The 18,453-nt window shown below is 38.9% G+C and overlaps 1 protein-coding gene across 6 annotated transcripts in view; it reads left to right on the top strand.

The window, feature by feature from the left end:
- Nucleotides 1-18,453, top strand: part of LOC121322044 (protocadherin-15-like) — a 334,822-nt gene that overhangs the window by 134,628 nt on the left and 181,741 nt on the right. For all 6 annotated transcript variants that reach the window (XM_041261506.1, XM_041261501.1, XM_041261503.1 and 3 more), the window contains one exon: nucleotides 14,849-14,970. In XM_041261506.1, coding sequence (XP_041117440.1) covers nucleotides 14,877-14,970 — 94 coding nt within the window. In that variant the 5' untranslated portion in view covers nucleotides 14,849-14,876. The remainder of the gene's footprint in view (nucleotides 1-14,848; nucleotides 14,971-18,453) is intronic.

Genomic DNA, 18,453 nt, shown 5'->3' with positions numbered 1-18,453 from the left:
TGCTTAACTACATCAAGATGAGTAAATTTTATGCCACACAACTTGACAGGACAATGGATATCGCTGGAGCTGCACAACTTCTAGTTTGTTAGTTTTGTACATGGAGTCACTACTGGAGGAATTTCTTTTTTGCGGACCTCTTTCAACTCGCACAACCCGGCGAACAAATATTTGCGATGTTAGATAATTCCATTCATGAAGAAGGTATGCCCTGGGATCAATGCAATGGGATTTGCAGTGATAGAGAAGCAGAGTGGTTTAGTAACCCAAGTTCAGCAAGTGGCCCCTGTGCTAAATGGACACATTGCATGATACATAGAGAAGCCTTGGCCATGAAGAAAATGCCAGAACCATTGAAGTTTGTTATGCTGCAAGCAGTGCAGATAATCAATTTTATAAAAGCACAGCCACTTAGTTCATGTTTATTTTCGGTTCTGTGCAAAACATTTCAACCATATATAGATCTATAGAAACAGCTTGTTGTTTTTACAGTCACAGCACATGAACACTCAATGAACTTCAAGTGTTACTCCTGTAGGCTATTCAGAGCTAAGAAAATCTTTAGATGAGAGTAGTCACTACAAGACTGGAAAGTAATGCGATGATACATACAGTACTGTGCAAAAGTTTTAGGCAGGTGTGAAAAAATGCTGAAAAGTAAGAATGCTTTCAAAAATAGACATGTTAATAGATATATATATATATATATATATATATATATATATATATATATATATATATAACTAAATGCAAAGTGAGTGAACAGAAGAAAAATCTAAATCAAATCCATATTTGGTGTGACCACCCTTTGCCTCCAAAACAGCATCAATTCTTCTAGGTACACTTGCACAAAGTCAGGGATTTTGTAGGCATATAGTCAGGTGTATGATTAAACAGTTATACAAACAGGTGCTAATGATCATCAATTCAGTATGTAGGTTGAAACACAATCATTAACTGAAACAGAAAAGCTGTGTAGGAGGAATAAAACTGGGTGAGGAATAACCAAACTCAGCTAACAAGGTGAGGTTGCTGAAGACAGTTTACTGTCAAAAGTCATACACCATGGCAAGACTGAGCACAGCAACAAGACACAAGGTAGTTATACTGCATCAGCAAGGTCTCTCCCAGGCAGAAATTTCAAGGCAGACAGGGGTTTCCAGATGTGCTATCCAAGCTCTTTTGAAGAAGCACAAAGAAACGGGCAACGTTGAGGACTGTAGACGGAGTGGTCGGCCAAGGTGGTCGGCCAAACTTAGTGCAGCAGATGAAAGACACATCATGCTTACTTCCCTTTGCAATCAGAAGATGTCCAGCAATGCCATCAGCTCAGAATTGGCAGAAAACAGTGGGACCCTGGTACACCCATCTACTGTCCGGAGAAGTCTGGTCATAAGTGGCCTTCATGGAAGACTTGCGGCCAAAAAGCCATACCTCCGACGTGGAAACAAAGCCAAGCGACTCAACTATGCACGAAAACACAGGAACTGGGGTGCAGAAAAATGGCAGCAGGTGCTCTGGACTGATGAGTCAACATTTGAAATATTTGGCTGTAGCAGAAGGCAGTTTGTTTGCCAAAGGGCTGGAGAGCGGTACACGAATGAGTGTCTGCAGGCAACAGTGAAGCACGGTGGAGGTTCCTTGCAAGTTTGAGGCTGCATTTCTGCAAATAGAGTTAATGAAGAATTAATGGTCTCCTCAATGCTGAGAAGTATAGGCAGATACTTATCCATCATGCAATACCATCAGGGAGGCATCTGATTGGCCCCAAATTTATTCTGCAGCATGACAATGACCCCAAACATACAGAGAAAGTCATTAAGAACTATCTTCAGCGTAAAGAAGAACAAGGAGTCCTGGAAGTGATGGTATGGTCCCCACAGAGCCCTGATCTCAACATCATCGAGTCTGTCTGGGATTACATGAAGAGAGAGAAGCAACTGAGGCTGTCTAAATCCACAGAAGAACTGTGGTTAGTTCTCCAAGATGTTTGGGCCAACCTACCTGCCGAGTTCCTTCAAAAACTGTGTGCAAGTGTACCTAGAAGAACAGATGCTGTTTTGAAGGCAAAGGGTGGTCACACCAAATATTGATTTTATGTAGATTTTTCTTCTGTTCACTCACTTTGCATTTTGTTAATTGATAAACTATTAACATGTCTATTTTTGAAAGCGTTCTTAATTTACAGCATTTTTTCACACCTGCCTAAAACTTTTGCACAGTACTGTATTTCTGATTTATCCGCAAGTGGCTTCAAGCAAATATTCCGGGATAGTCTGTAGATGTTGTAACTAATGTACTGTTTCAGAGCCACATTGACCGTATCAAATATATAGTACAGATATTTTCACAATCCCATTTTATTTCATGTTGACAAACCATTCAACTTCTTATGATAGACCTCTTAAATTATAATTTGTTTTCTTTTTGTTCAGAAAAAAAATCAAATTTTTAGTTGTTTTGGAAATAAATATATTTATATCAACATATTGAATAGGTGGCATTTTAGTAATAACATCTAAAGAGGTAGTTTCCTTTTAATTCAAGTCTAAAATATTCATTTATTTGAAGGGAATTGTACATCACATGTTTTTTCAGATTACATCCTTTGTAATTCTGAGCTATGCTATTGCTCCAAAAATCTAAGCATTTTTCATTTTAAGAATAAGAGTTGTCTTTTACTGTGATTTAGTTTAAATTCATGATATATTTGAACTGTTCAAACTGTAGTATTATCTTGATATGAGTAAAGAAAGGCATGCATCTTTACCGGCCAGTAGAGAGATACAGATTTGTTAAAATTGAAGTGCTGGGACGAACACAGGATTTTCATGTTCAGATATTCTTTTATTTTCAAAAAGTAATTAAAGCCATTATATTTCTCATAACGCAGGCAGAGACAGCATAACAGCAGGGACAAGGGGGCGTGGCCCGCGTGCGTGCGTGCATGTGTATGCGCTTTATTTTACAGCAAGACATTAAAGTAAAAAAATATCGCAGGAGTAAAGAATATGTTATGTAGGCCTTACTTTACACCAGTGAGTTCATTACAGAACAAAGGATGCCAAATAGCAGTTCAAGTTTAAATTCTGTTTTGTTTTATTCCAGAAGTTGACAACGCATTTTATTATTTATTTATTTTTTCATTCCTTGCCATTATTGTTTCTCTACAGTAAACAGTGGCTATCAACACATTTTCATAAAGTAATAACATGAGGTTTACTTGTGCCTTTTTATAGCTGAACAAGCAAACAAAAACTGAAATTGAACTTTAAACACGTCAAATAAAACAAACGTGGAAATGGCGTTGTAAAACGAAGGGGGGAAAAAACTCACCATTTTGGTTCTCGTTTATTACATTCCACGTAGCAAAGTTGCAACAAAAAAATGTGTGCTAAATGGACACAATGGTTCCTGTATGAGCTGTTATTGTTAGACTGCAGTAGTCTAACCTCTTCACGCAGCGAGAGTGATGATTCAGGCGAGGATAGCCACCAGTTCGTTTAGCAACACTCAGAGGAAAGCAGTAAAAAAAGTAAAAGATCAAAGGAACAGCTATTTTATTCTTTTTTTTTTCTTTTTTTTTTATAAACAGCATTTTGATTTTACCATTGTGGTACTTCTTCAGTGTAAGGCTGAGCAGCAGAATAGAGTAGCATGTGTCTGTAGAAGATGAACAAATAGCTGGCACTACCAGCAGCTGCTTATCTGTAGGTACCTTTTTTTTAGTTAAAAACTTGGCTTGATTGTATCCAATGGCTCATTTTGTTTGGAGTACAGAATACAAGTGGCAGCAGTCTTTCTATTCTGCAGTCCAGTAGGTTTTGATTCTTGATGGGAACTTTAGCATGCCAAACATATTCTTGTACTTATGGAAAAGATAGACAGGCAGCTTTCATATGATACGTTGTGGATAAACTGTTTATCATCAGAAAGTTGGCTGTTTTTTTCTTGACTGGTAGATCCATTCGTAGCTATTGGTCCATGATGGTACGTTTTTTTTAAACTGAAACGTCATCTATCAGATTAATGCCAAGCCCAATATTTTTTGTGGTGATGGATCTATCCTGATCACCAGAAAGTCTGGGGCTTGCCATTTGTCTAATATTGATGACTTACTGAATGTAACAAACATTCTATTTTTTTTAAATTTAACCATCTTACCATTGTGGTTAATAGTGGTACAATATACAGGTTACAGTAGAATAAGGGACACCTGCCATTGAGCAGGAAAGCCAGTTGCATGTAGGGGACTCCATGTGCTCCAACATGCTCATACGTTTCCACCCAGCAAGCCAGAAAGCAGCAGAAAAATGGACAAACTCCCACTCTAATAGCAGATATTGATAATATTCCCACATACTATAGCATTCAGGAAAGCCGTATAGTGAGGCCAAAGGTTACTTTTTTGCTTACTCTTAAAATGAGAGCCAAGGTTTTAAGATACATTTTGTGACATTAGTGTCACTGATCGTATTCTTCTTTTGGTTCTTTGTTTGTATTTTATACTTCAGGTTGGAACATAATGAATAACGTTAATAAACTGGTAAATAAAAAAGGTGGTTGGCACTCCTCTAACACATTTTTTTGAAGCAGCTGAAACAGAATTTGGGCTAATAAAATGCAGTAATATAGTTTGTCTTGACAAAAATGGCAGTGCTCCAAGAGCAGAACAAAATGATTTCAATGTTTTTGCTGAATTATTAGATCTAGTACTGTATGCCATTTATATGGGACAGATTGTGCACTACAAAGGTAGCCAAAGGCAGGTATTTCAGAATAGCAGTAATGATAGTTTGCTGAACAATGATGCTGTATCCTGTGGGATTCATTAAGATTGAGATCTGTTGAATTACCTTGGGATCTACAGTGTCTAACACAGTAAAAGAAATGCCTGAATACTAGTGACTTTAAAAAGCTGTGGAATATTAACTCACTGGGGGATTAGAAAGAATAATAACTTTGCACAACTGGCTGATTTAGCTGTTTTTTTTTAACTTGAAATACAACATCAACACAAATTCTTGGCATACAACATCATCAACACAGGAGAGGGTGATTTGAAACATCTGACAGTTCAGAAAATCATACATAGTCAATACTAATGCAAGCACGCACATCTGAGAATTGGTATACTGAAGTATTTTTTGCAATTGCACATCAATACTACTTGCTGTTCAACAACATGGGGGGCTCCACTAACACCACCCATAATCACACCTGGAACAGCTTGTTGCCTTAAATAGGAACACATGACAATTGAATGGATGATGTAGAATTAGGCAACACCTCTGGAACTGCACACTCCCCTAGAATTTAGCAGTTTAGAGAAGTCTGATAATCTAAAAGTCTTGACATTGTCAGTGTTGATATTGATGACTTATCCACAACTAACGCTGTGTTTTCCATTGCCGACACTATTGATGAGTCATACAGACCACAGTGTCATTTTATGAATCTCTGCTGCATTTTACACTGTTGTTGTGTGATGTTTCCAAGCTTTGACAACAGAATTGTCTGCATCCAATTGACCTAACATATGTACTGTATATGTGAAAGTGTATGGGCAGTGAACTTAGGATAAGCTGAACATAAAATTTTAGTATTGTATAGCAGCAAATATGCTGACCATATAAATGTTAGGACAACAGGAACAGTGAAATAACATAGGTGATTTTTATGGCCTCTAATACATCCCATGCCTTTAAGCATAGATTCTATTGAATGTTTATGCTGTACAGAACATGCTTAGTCAAAACAATATTTGGTAAGGGGGTTATGTATGATTTTCAATTCATATAAGAATGTAATTCTCCTTTCTTTTTGATAGTGTTCTAAATTTAGGTGAGCTGGATTCAGTTTATTTATTTTTTAGCATATGTCTACATTATATATACTTGTCTGGGATATAGCCTTTTGTGTTTTGGCCCTGTATTCCTCAGGCTGGTAGCTTAAAAATTAACAAAAGTCAAAATTTCTGACAGTGTCCCAGGTAATTCCGAGGAATCCTAATCAGGCCGATGGTTTATCTTGAGAGTGGGTCGCCTACTGAAGAGAACAGGGATTGCAGATTGAAGATTGCTGATATAAGGAGAAAGTTATCTTCCCTGTAGGTCCCGAACAGGTGGTGAAGGGAGGGAAGAATGGGCATGATTTGAAAGCGTCTAAAGTGTCCTTTTTTGTGAGCTAGGCGCCGTGGCCTGCTTTTTTGATGGATTTAATGGCGTCGGAAGCTGTAATGTAAAAATGAAGAATTGATCATGGGGAATTAGGCCGTTGAGACTGGAGTGGAACTGTTTCTCGGGATGGAAAGATCAATGATTGTGGCTAATCCTGCAGATGGGGAACGGTGCTAGGAAAGGGCCGGCCATGAATTCTTTGTCCTTCTTGTCTTGAATTAGAGACTCAGTGATTGTGGCTTCGGAGGAAGCAGAACGAAGATTTTGGCATATGAAGGCTTTCAAAGTGGGGCGAGCCTATGACTACGGAACGATGCAGAGCATATGTGTGTCTGTGGCCGTGGGACGGTGCAGAGCATATGTGTGTCTGTGGCCGCAGGGTGATGCAGAGTGTATGTGTGTCTGTGACTGTGGGGCGGTGCTGAGCGTATGTGTGTCTGTGACTGGGGCGGTCCAGAGAATATGTGTGTCTGTGACCACGGAGCTTGTGTGGAACTTGGCTATCTTCTATTACTTGCCTTCGGATCAACGGGGAGAGGGTGTGACGTCGGATGGTGGCTGCTGATTGGGAGCCTGAAGCTGATGCTGTAACCGGGTTGTACTCTACAATGCTGGTAGATGGGGGCGGGGCCGGAACTGCCTGGGCTGGGGCGAGCAATGGAGCTGCCGAAACAGAACATGTAATGAAGGAGGGGAGATTGGCATGAGGGGCTGAAGGAGGAACTGCAATGGTGCTTGAGTGATTGTCTAAGCCATATAAATGAGTGTTTATTGTTGACAAGGTGTTGCTGGTGCTGCTGAGCGAGTAGGGGTGGGGTGGCAAGTGAAATTCGGCTTTGCCAGGGTAAAATCGAAATTATGAAGATCTTTAGTTCAGTAGCAGTGAAAACTGGAAGTGTACAGGATGGGAAAGTCAAGTAAAATAGCAAAATTTAACTTGACAGAACCAACAACTCAGCCATTTCTGGAAGCAGACTAAATCAGAATTGTTCTTGAAAATGTTCCCTTCGGCAAAATAAAATGAAACGAGCTTGGAAAAGAACCCTTAATGTATCAAATATCAAAAGAAGAAACCATATGTGGTCGTTGGATTTTATTTCTGACTACAGGCTCTTTCTGTGGACCATTGAGGGCAGAAGTGCTGAACCTGAAGACGACGGCCATGATTGAAGTGGCGAATACTGAGCTTGAAGTAATGGAGATTGCTGCAGTGTTGGAAACAACCCGTTTGTCCATATCGATGAGCCGTGTATTAATTGAAGAAATTGAGATGGTGATGGGGTGAATGAGGGACTCTCAAAAATGTGTTATGAAGCTGAAGGATGGGATCTGTTCAGCTGCCCTGCGCTGGAGAGGAGGGGACGACCATGACTGGAGAGTAGGGGCTGCTGCAGTCTGTCCTGGGAATCTGGGCGAGCAAGAGGCAACGTGGGTGTAGCAGATATAAAGGTACAGTTATTATTGAACAACACCATATGCTTGCTTCTAGCTGGGATATTGATATTGTTGTCATGCAAGGTTTTTAAGAGTTTGGCGAGTAGCCAATCCTTATAAAACAGCTGCTCCGGAGGCTGAGCTCGCTGGTGGGGATTTTTTGTCTCCATATTGCTGTGGCAGCAGGTCTGGTTGCTGGGTAGAGGTCTGCATTAGAAGTAGACAGTACTGAGCTTCCATCTGAGAAATGGTGAGATAGAGAAATTGATGCAATATTTTGAGGAGATCCGGCAGGGAGGGAGAACGATATGCCTAAAAGCAAAACGCAAGAGAAAGAGCTGAGCTGTGACTGGATTTAAATAGGGAGTCAATAATGATAGGCAGGTGTATTTATACCTCTTCATAATCATGCATACTGATAAATCATCTCCTGATCACTCGTTTTATCACCAAACTCCTCAATAATGCTATCCAAGTCATTATTTTATTACTATACCATACTCAAAAAGCTTGGCAAATGTCTGTGATATTCTGAGAATGTGCAGAAGAATACCTGTTATGAAAGGGGAACAAGACTGAAAAGGCTAAAATAAGCACAAGAACACATACATTGGACAATGGAACAATGGACAAAGGTGCTTTGGACTGTTGTTGGACAGTTTGGTGTTTGAACAAATGATTTTGCTCAAATTGTGTAATGTTAAATACCAAACAAGTAAAGAAGAGAAACACAGAAGAAGAGACAGCTTGCGGTCTTCAGTCTGCTAGAGGATCTCTGGAATGGCTTTACAGTCGGAATTAATTTCAATTGTCCGACAGTTCATTCCTAATTTGAAAACAAACTTTCTCTTCATACAGCAGCAGCAGCAGCTGCTTCTGGGGCTGTGCAAGGCTTCATTTTTGTCAAGCAAAGAAGTGCTTCTGTGTGCGTAAGGGCGTTCAGTGCAATTCTACATGCCACAGCAGCAATCCTTGCAAAAACAAATCCAGTGATTTTGTATGCTAATCAATCATTCAGTTTGAGTCTCGGTACAACTGCACGTGAATTAATAAGTGCAATTCCCCGTGCTCACATATTATTACATTTTACCTGCACGTGAAGTGCTGTGCAATCCTCGTGCCTAAATACAAATATACATTTTAAACTACTCGTGTTGCACAGACACATTAATATCACATGTACAAATGACTCTACACCAATATTAACACACTACACGTAATATACAACACAAATAAATAGCCCAGGGGTGGAGCAATTTACCACATTTGACCCCAGACTGACCCCTGCGGCCGGGCAGAGCTGACGGCAATCCCTGGCGAAGGCAGCAGCGGACCCTCAGGAGGCGAACTCGGGAGTGGAGCCCCTTGCATAGAGGCGGCAGCGGGAGCTCTGCTTCTCCTTCAGACCCTGCAACCGGTGGCTCCCCAGGCGATGCGGGGTGGCAGACAACCCCGAGCGATGATGTGCGGGGAGTCAGGACAAGCTGGGGTGCAGGTTTTGGCCCTCTTCTTGGCCACTGCGGCCGACGGGTCTCAGTGTTTCCCTCAGCAGCCTATGCAAGGGCTGCTGAGGAACGCCAGCATCTAGTCCTGGTCCTTCTGGTGAAGGGAGAGGCAGCTCCTGCTTCTCTCCCCCTGATGGTGATAGAGGCAGAGACGGCTCCAGCTCCTCTCCTCGTGATGGTGGGGGAAGGCATTCATCCTCTGCTGGTGGAAAGGGATCCAGCAGACATTCACCCTCTGCTGGTGGACGGGGACCCAGCAGGCATTCACTCTCTGCTGGTGGATGGGGACCCAGCAGGCATTCACCCTGTACTGGTGGAGATTGCGGAGGCAGAGACAGCTCCTGCTGCTCTGCTCCTGGCGGTGGAAGCGACGGAGGTGGGAGCGTCGTGTAGCCTCCTGGCGACGGAGGTGGGAGCGTCGTGTAGCCTCCTGGCGACGGAGGTGGGAGTGTCGTGTAACCTCCTGGCGACGGAGGTGGGAGTGGCGTGTAACCTGGCGACGGAGGTGGGAGTGACGTGTAACCAGGCGACGGAGGTGGGAGTGACATGTAACCTCTTGGCGACGGAGGTGGGAGCGGTGTGTAGTCTCCTGGCGATGGAGGTGGGAGCGGTGTGTAGTCTACCCTTGTTACAGGGGCAGGGTGCAGCTCTCCCTCGCTTGCAGGGGCCTGGTGCGGCTCTCCCTCGCTTGCAGGGGCCTGGTGCGGCTCTCCCTCACTTGCAGGGGACTGGTGCGGCTCTCCCTCTCGCTCTGGGGGCGAAACTACTCCTACAGCCTGACAGTGTCTTCTACCAATTTTTAAAAAAAAATTAACAAAAAAACTGCGGTTCCTGCTCTGGTCTGCATCTAGGAGGCACTGGTAATCCCACGATGACACCACGTGTCACAAAGACGGCTGTAGTGGGTGATGTCAGACCAGAAACAGCAACCAATACAGAAGAGACACAGAGAGGTGGAGTTTGGTGAAGCTGAGCGCTTGGTTGCACTCAGCATTTAATAGGTAAACAGACAGTAAATAAAAAGGTTGTAACAAAACACTGACACCAAAGCAGGACATGACACTCACAGCCAAAGTAAATAGACAAACAAAACAAGTAGACACTAACAGAACAAGGTGGATGAACGCTACACAGAACAAGTACGGTGCTGGTCCTTCCAGCACTCGTATCAATTGATATTATCATTTACATTTATCCTCGTTCTCCACTCCCGAACACACAACCCCGAGTGCGTGAAAACATGCTGCTTTTATGCAGCTGTACCGAGACTCGATTGCTAATCAGTCATTCAATTTGAGTCTCGGTACAACTGCACGTGAATTAATAAGTGCAATTCCCAGTGCTCACATATTATTACATTTTACCTGCACGTGAAGTGGTGTGCAATCCTCGTGCCTAAATACAAATATACATTTTAAACCACTCCTGTTACACAGACCCATTTATATCCCGTGTACCAATGACTCTACACCAAAATTACCACACTACACGTAACATTCAACACAAATAAATAGCCCAGGGGCTGGACACTTTGCCCCAGGTCACTATCCTCCTAAATTGCTTAACATGACCCCCTTGTAAATAAGAAAATAAGAACATAAAGTTTACAAACGAGAGGAGGCCATCCGGCCCATCTTGCTCATTTGGTTGTTAGTAGCTTATTGATCCCAGAATCTCATCAAGCAGCTTCTTGAAGGATCCCAGGGTGTCAGCTTCAACAACATTACTGGGGAGTTGATTCCAGACCCTCACAATTCTCTGTGTGAAAAAGTGCCTCCTATTTTCTGTTCTGAATGCCCCTTTGTCTAATCTCCATTTGTGACCCCTGGTCCTTGTTTCTTTTTTCAGGCTGAAAAAGTCCCTTGGGTCGACATTGTCAATACCTTTTAGAATTTTGAATGCTTGAATTAGGTCGCCGTGTAGTCTTCTATGTTCAAGACTGAACAGATTTAATTATTTTAGCCTGTCTGCATATGACATGCCTTTTAAACCCGGAATAATTTTGGTCGCTCTTCTTTGCACTCTTTCTAGAGCAGCAATATCTTTTTTATAGCGAGGTGACCAGAACTTAACACAATATTCAAGATGTGGTCTTACTAATGCATTGTAAAGTTTTAACATTACTACCCTTGATTTAAATTCAACACTTTTCACAATGTATCCGAGCATCTTGTTGGCGTTTTTTTTTTATAGCTTCCCCACATTGTCTAGATGAAGACATTTCTGAGTCAACAAAAACTCCTAGGTCTTTTTTATAGATTCCTTCTCCAATTTCATTATCTCCCATATGATATTTTTAATGCACATTTTTATTTCCTGTGTGCAGTACCTTACACTTTTCTCTATTAAATGTCATTTGCCATGTGTCTGCCCAGTTCTGAATCTTTTCTAGATCATTTTGAATGACCTTTGCTGCTGCAACAGTGTTTGCCACTCCTCCTATTTTTGTGTCGTCTGCAAATTTAACAAGTTTGCTTACTATACCAGAATCTAAATAATTAATGTAGATAAGGAATAGCAGAGGACCTAATACTAATCCCTGTGGTACTCCACTGGTTACCACACTCCATTCTGAGTTTTCTCCTCTAATCAGTACTTTCTGTTTTCTACGTGTTAACCACTTCTTAATCCATGTACATGTGTTTCCTTGAATCCCTACTGCGTTCAGTTTGAGAAATAATCTTTTATGTGGGACTTTGTCAAAAGCTTTCTGGAAATCTAGATAAACCATGCCATATGCTTTGCAAATAATCAGTCCATTATTTATGTTGCAACCTCAAAATATCAAGCAGGTTAGTTAGACACGATCTCCCTTTTCTAAAACCATGTTGACTGTCTCCCAGGACACTGTTACTATTTAGGTAATTTTCCATTTTGGATCTTATTATAGTTTCCATAAGTTTGCATATAATAGAAGTCAGGCTTACTGGTCTGTAGTTACCTGGTTCAGTTTTTTTTCCCTTTTTGTGGATCAGTATTACATTTGCAATTTTCCAGTCTCTCGGTACCACCCCTGTGTCAAGAGACTGTTACATGATCTTGGTTAGTGGTTTGTAAATAACTTCTTTCATTTCTTTGAGTACTATTGGGAGCATCTCATCCGGCCCAGGGGATTTGTTTATTTTAAGAGCTCCTAGTCCCTTTAACACTTCTGCCTCAGTTCTGCTAAAGTTATTTAAAACTGTTTAGGAACTGGATGACATGTGAGGTATGTTGCCTGTAAACTCTTTTGTAAAAACTTGTGAAAAGTAATCATTTAATATATTTGCTATTTTTTTCTTCATCTATGATTTTGCCATTTGTATCTCTTAGACATTTAACCTCATCTTTGAATGTTCTCTTGCTGTTGTAATATTGGAAAAACATTTTGGAATTGGTTTTAGCCCCCTTTGCAATATTCATTTCTATTTCTCTCTTGGCCTTTCTAACTTCTTTTTTGACTTGCGTTTGCAGTTCTGTGTACTCTTTCTGTGTACTTTCTTTTTGGTCCCTTTTTAATGCTCTGTAAAGTGCCTGTTCGCTGAATATTTTTTTAAATTGATCTATGAAACCATTTTGGCAATTTAGTTTTACGTTTCGATTTGTCTACTTTAGGGATGTAATTGTTTTGCGCCACTAGTACTACATTTTTGAAGAACAGACATCCTTTTTCTATGGATGTTTTCTCTGTTTTCCGCCAATCTACTTATGTTAGTCTCTGTTTCATATCTTCATAGTTTGCTTTTCTAAAATTCAAAACCTTAGCTTTAGTCTTTACTTTTGGGGTTTTAAAAAGCACTTCAAACGAGACCATGTTGTGGTCTGAGTTTGCTAGTGGTTCTGACCTCTGTTTTAGTTATTCTGTCTTCTTTATTTGAAAAGACTAAATCAAGGCATGCCTCCCCTCTAGTCGGTGCCTTGACAAATTGTGTTAGGAAGCAGTCATTTGTCATTTCCACCATTTCAATTTCATCCTTCGTGCTCCCCACCGGTTTTTCCCATTTTATATGGGTGAAGTTGAAATCCCCCATTAGTATGGCTTCTCCTTTGCTACACACATTTCTGATGTTACTGTTTAACAGATTATTTTGTTTACCGTCTGAATCTGGCGGTCTATAGCATGCTGCTATTATTATGCCCTTTGAATTTTTGTCTGTTATTCTGACCCATATTGATTCAGCTTTATTTTCTTTGTCCAGGTTTAAAACCTGGGCTTCAAGACTGTTTCTTATCTATAGCGCTACCCCTAATCCTCTTCTGTCCTGCCTGTCTTTCCTATACAGTGTATACCCACAAATATTATATTCGTCTCCATCACTCTCAGACAACCAAGTTTCTGTAACACCTATCAAATCATAGTTACTTGTTAGTGCAGTAGCTTCAAGTTCTAAAATTTAGTTTCTGATACTTCTACCGTTTAGATAAATACATTTAATGGTTGTCTTACCTGAGTTGTTGTCCTTGTTTTGATGCGTCTCCCCCCCCCCCCTTCCTTTCTAGTTTAAATGCTTCTGAACCTGCTTGAGGATCTTTTCGAGGCCACGGTGTCAATGGGTTCACTGTCTGTATAAATAATAAATACATAAATAATGAATCCATGACTTGTATCTTTTATAAAATAATTTACTGATTTTGTGTCCATTAAAAAAAAAATTCATTTGTGCCCATTTAACACCACACAATTAATTGCTATTTGTAGATCGAGCAGCATCTTTAAAATGTGTTCAGGAACTGTGCATTTGCTCAAAGCATATTTTGCAATTTGATTATATCGCTTTACTCAAAGACCGAAGAAGCTGTCTCATCTTTTGTGTTTTGTTCTTTGCTTGTTTAATATTTTCCATTTCGCCATTTTGAGCAAAATAATTTTGCGAAGTGATTATTTGTCATTGACTAAATCCTGACAATAAGTGTAACATATATATATATATATATATATATATATATATATATATATATATATATATATATATATATATATATATTATATTATATATATAATATATATTAAAGGAGAATTTGACAAACACTTGACATGCTGCTTTTTTATTAGTTAAAGTCACTTTATGAACAGTCTTTTAAGATATATGGACTGTGCTACCACCTCTTCATTAAGACCTTCACAGAACTGGTCTGAAGTTTGCTGTTACAAGTGGAGGCTGTGACATTCTTTAGAATCTCATTAGTAGCAGAAAAGCAACATAGAGACATGGAAGATCATTTTAGAGACCTGAACCAACAATTGACCCTTTCCATTTACAGACCACTAAGATCCAAAATACAGCTCTCATTGGAGGTAACCCTTATAATCATAATGAACGAGCCATATGAGAACTCCTTTGATGGTTGTACTGAAGAGCTTTTATTGACTGGAATAAAAGTATTAAAGGGGGTGTTATCTAACACAGTTATGTCGTATGTATTCCATTTTGGTTCTCAAATATGTGCAGTTCTTTAATTGAAATACATGTCATACACAATGCATATTTATTATTTAAAAACATTTTAAAATAATACAGATGTGTTTTTAAAGAAATATCTATTTATAAGCCTTTAGGTTCATTGTAAGCTTTTTGATTCTACCTGAAACACGACGATTGTCAGAATGGAAAGGGTTAAGCAGGTCTTTCTATTGATATGCTTCGGCAGTAGAAGCTAATTCTTAAGTAGTGTGCCAGTACTCAATGGGTGGAATATATTTTGTTTGACTAATAAATGCAAAGTGTCATGCTTTGCTGTATTTTTTTCCAGGTGGGCACTCAGTAAAGCTTGACGGAAAATGCAAAAGAGGTCGTGGCTCTTCAAATGGCTGGGAATAGGGATAGGCATCTTCTCTTTTGTCACCAACAGCGTGTCGCAAGATAACACCGAAGGTATGGAACTTTTACGGATTACTTATTAGATCTATAGACCTTTTTAAATGGAAAGAATATATATATATATATATATATATATATATATATATATATATATATATATATATTATGATGTTGATTTATTTATCAGGAAGATATAGAAGTCTTTTTTTATTATCTAAAGAGTGGCGGATCTAAACACTCACAGACCTTTTTCCAGCATCAGGGGGACAATTAATCAACCCTGTAAAAAACAAATGTGGAATTAATATACAAATAATTTAGACCAACCACTATTGAGAGCATTAAAATTGGCATAATATAAAAATGTATGTTTTAACTGAATGTGTTTGCACATAATGCTATGGATAAAATTAGCTTTAAGAAGAGCAAGAGCATAGAAGGCACAATTGGGCCTTTACTGTAAGTATTGTATTATATTGACTTGGAATTCTTTATGCAAGTTGAAGCTGACAGATGTCCTTGTATTCAGTGCAGATGGTGCATTTAGCAATATCTCACTGTAATTGTTACATAAAACATAAGGGTTCAAAATAGTTATACAGCATTGTTATACACATAGATTTGAGTCTGAAGGTAAAATAATTATAAAATAAAATAGCTCCATTGCATTAGTTTGTGTGTGTGTTACCATTTCGGCTGGGTATTTTGCGAAAAAAAAAAAAAAAAAAATCCATTGGTTTATACTTACTGTAAAATCTGGTCTAAAAGCTTCACCCCTTTTTTTGAACTTATTTTCAGACTTATGTTATTTGTACCTTTTGCATCACATTATCGACACGTGTGTGTGTGTGTGTGTGTGTGTGTGTGTGTGTGTGTGTGTGTGTGTGTGTGTATATATATATATATATATATATATATATATATATATATATATATATATATATATATATATATGAATACGCATAAAGCCAATTGTAGCCTAACAGTAAAGTCCATTACCATGTATAATGTGCATCATAACTTTAAAAATATCCATAAGATAAAACTTCTAAGAAACTTAACTTTTAAAGTTTTACCATACACAAAAACTCCTCTGTACTATAACTTTATGCACTGTCACTGTGTAAAAGAAAAGAAAGTCAAGCTAGATAAACAAGTCTACAAAGTATCTTTAGCAATAGGTCCATAATTAGACCTGGATGCATTTTTCAACATGGAACTGAAAATTAAAGAACTTATATGCTGGATAAATTTGGGCTTGACAGAAAATGATAGCTTTTACAATATTCAATGTGGGTCATACTGACCTGCATACCAATATAAAAGGAGCATCCCTCTAAAAGCTAAGACAGCTAAATACTATGTACAACAAATGTACCATTCTTTACTAAATTCTAACACTACTGTGAATCATCTTTTCTTTCTTCTAGGTGATTTCCTTGGTTCACATGGTATGTAAAAGATCAGATAACTACCACATATTCCTTTCGCCTGTTACATTGCGATAGTTCTTATAGCATTTTGTTGTATAGCTGGTGTAGCCAAGGGATGGACTTTGTATGGTAGTCTTTGTGTCTGTGATGGTCTGTCCTTTCTTAGAAAAAATAATAGTTTGATATCATTCAGGACATTTAGTTTACTAGAGCATATAATACTTCAGTTTAGGTTAGTGTCGTGAAGGGTACAGATGTCGTCGCACATGACCCAAGATCTTTAGTTTAATATTACAAAAAATGAAAACTAATTGACTGCAGTTCAATTTTAGAGCACTTACCTAAACCATGTTTTCTATGTTCCATTTTTAAACAATTTTAGTTCCATAGGCACCAAGGTGAGCACATATGGTAAACAAAATCCTATCAAACAAGGGAACCGAGGATTGGAGTGTGGAGGATGCAGTAAGCTTGGGCTACTTGTCTTGAAATATGGATGCTTTTTTGATAAATTGATATGTCAGAGCATGTAAACACTTTATTAGGAGAACAAACAGTACATTTTCTATAGGTACAGAAGATGAAAAGCTATATTGCAAAGATTTCTGACAATGATGTCTGATTTAAATAACAAATTATCATGGCATCTGATTTAGATATTGTAATGTCACACATAGAACAAAAGTTACAATACAATTTATAGTTCTCTGTATTAAATGTACTTTCATTTTTTTATATACATTCAGTAGCATGCCAACATGGGCATACAGGACTGCACTTATTTATAATCCATACAGTGTTTAAATAGTCCTGGAAGTATACATTACTATTGCTCAATGATCACTTCCTCCAAGAAGGTAGGGAAGGAAACCTGCAGAAAAGTATCTACACCAGAATAGCCCATATAGTTCTCTAGAGACTGTGTTCCATGTGAAACATCAGCACTTGGCCAGTCTTGGATCGGCTCAGAAAGCACCTTACAACTGAGCTCCTCGTCCCAGTCCTCTATTAGAGTCAGCCAGGTCTGTTGTGTTGCCCATCCTGACTGAAACTGACTTGCAACTGTGAGATGTACATTTTATTCAATACAGAAAATACATCAGGAATGCTCAACAAATCATTATTTTCTATAGGGAGGGAATGTGTTTTACAGCTGTTTTATTTATTTATTTTTATTTATTTATTTATTTAATTGGCAAACCCATGTGCTTTGTCCTGGTTTTCATTTCTGTGCTTTTGATGACTTTTTGGGCTGAACTATTAAGTTACTTTTTCATTTTGGTTCTTGTCACCTGGAAATATGCTGTAGATCCTTCTGATGCATGTGTCATCTTTTTGATTTTTATTGGTGATATACAGCTTCTCCATAATTGCACGGCAGCCCAGGGCGCCAGCATATGTCTGATGTTGACCATATCATGAATTGCTCTATGGTCATGGGAGGCCTGGGTGGATCAGAGTCAAGTTGTTCTGCATTCTGATCATGCTTCCTCGCTGCTCAGTAATTAAAATTTGTGCAGTAAACTTCCTCAGGTGATACCTAGGAGCTATAACGTGCTACTTATCTGAAGTTGAGAAGCGCCAAAAAGCTGATTTAATTAAGTAGATTGTATACGTTTTTTGCATAAATTCTAAAATACCTCGGGGAGAGTTAAACACTTAACTATTGTGTTCTCAGAAAACAGCACACCTTGAATTGAAATGTGGAAGACTGATCCTGGCAGCAAAAAGTCATCAGTGTTTCTTGCCCCGAAAGAAGTGCCGCAGGTTTTGATTTTAGTTTTGACCGTTTTTGGAATTTAAATTTAAACTGCGGTGTGTGTGTTTAAGATACAGAGCTGTGCTTTCCTGACTTGCCCTAAATATGTGTACTAATTACCCTGACAAATAATAATTAGCTACAAAAATTGGCAAGATAAAATACTGTCATACCTATTCCGACCAGGAGCAGTCAAATTGACTGATACATATAAAACAGATTATAGCAATTTGTATTTTGTATTATAGCAAACTTTACAATCTGCAGTAAAAACAAGAAATTCCATAATACTTCAAATGAATAATGCATACATGATGTACAGTAAAAAATAATGCATAATACATT

This window comes from Polyodon spathula, chromosome 10 (genome assembly GCF_017654505.1).
Source record: "Polyodon spathula isolate WHYD16114869_AA chromosome 10, ASM1765450v1, whole genome shotgun sequence".
Lineage (NCBI taxonomy): Eukaryota > Metazoa > Chordata > Actinopteri > Acipenseriformes > Polyodontidae > Polyodon > Polyodon spathula.
The sequence above is the reverse complement of the archived record's forward strand: the minus strand, read 5'-3'. Positions and strand labels throughout refer to the sequence as shown.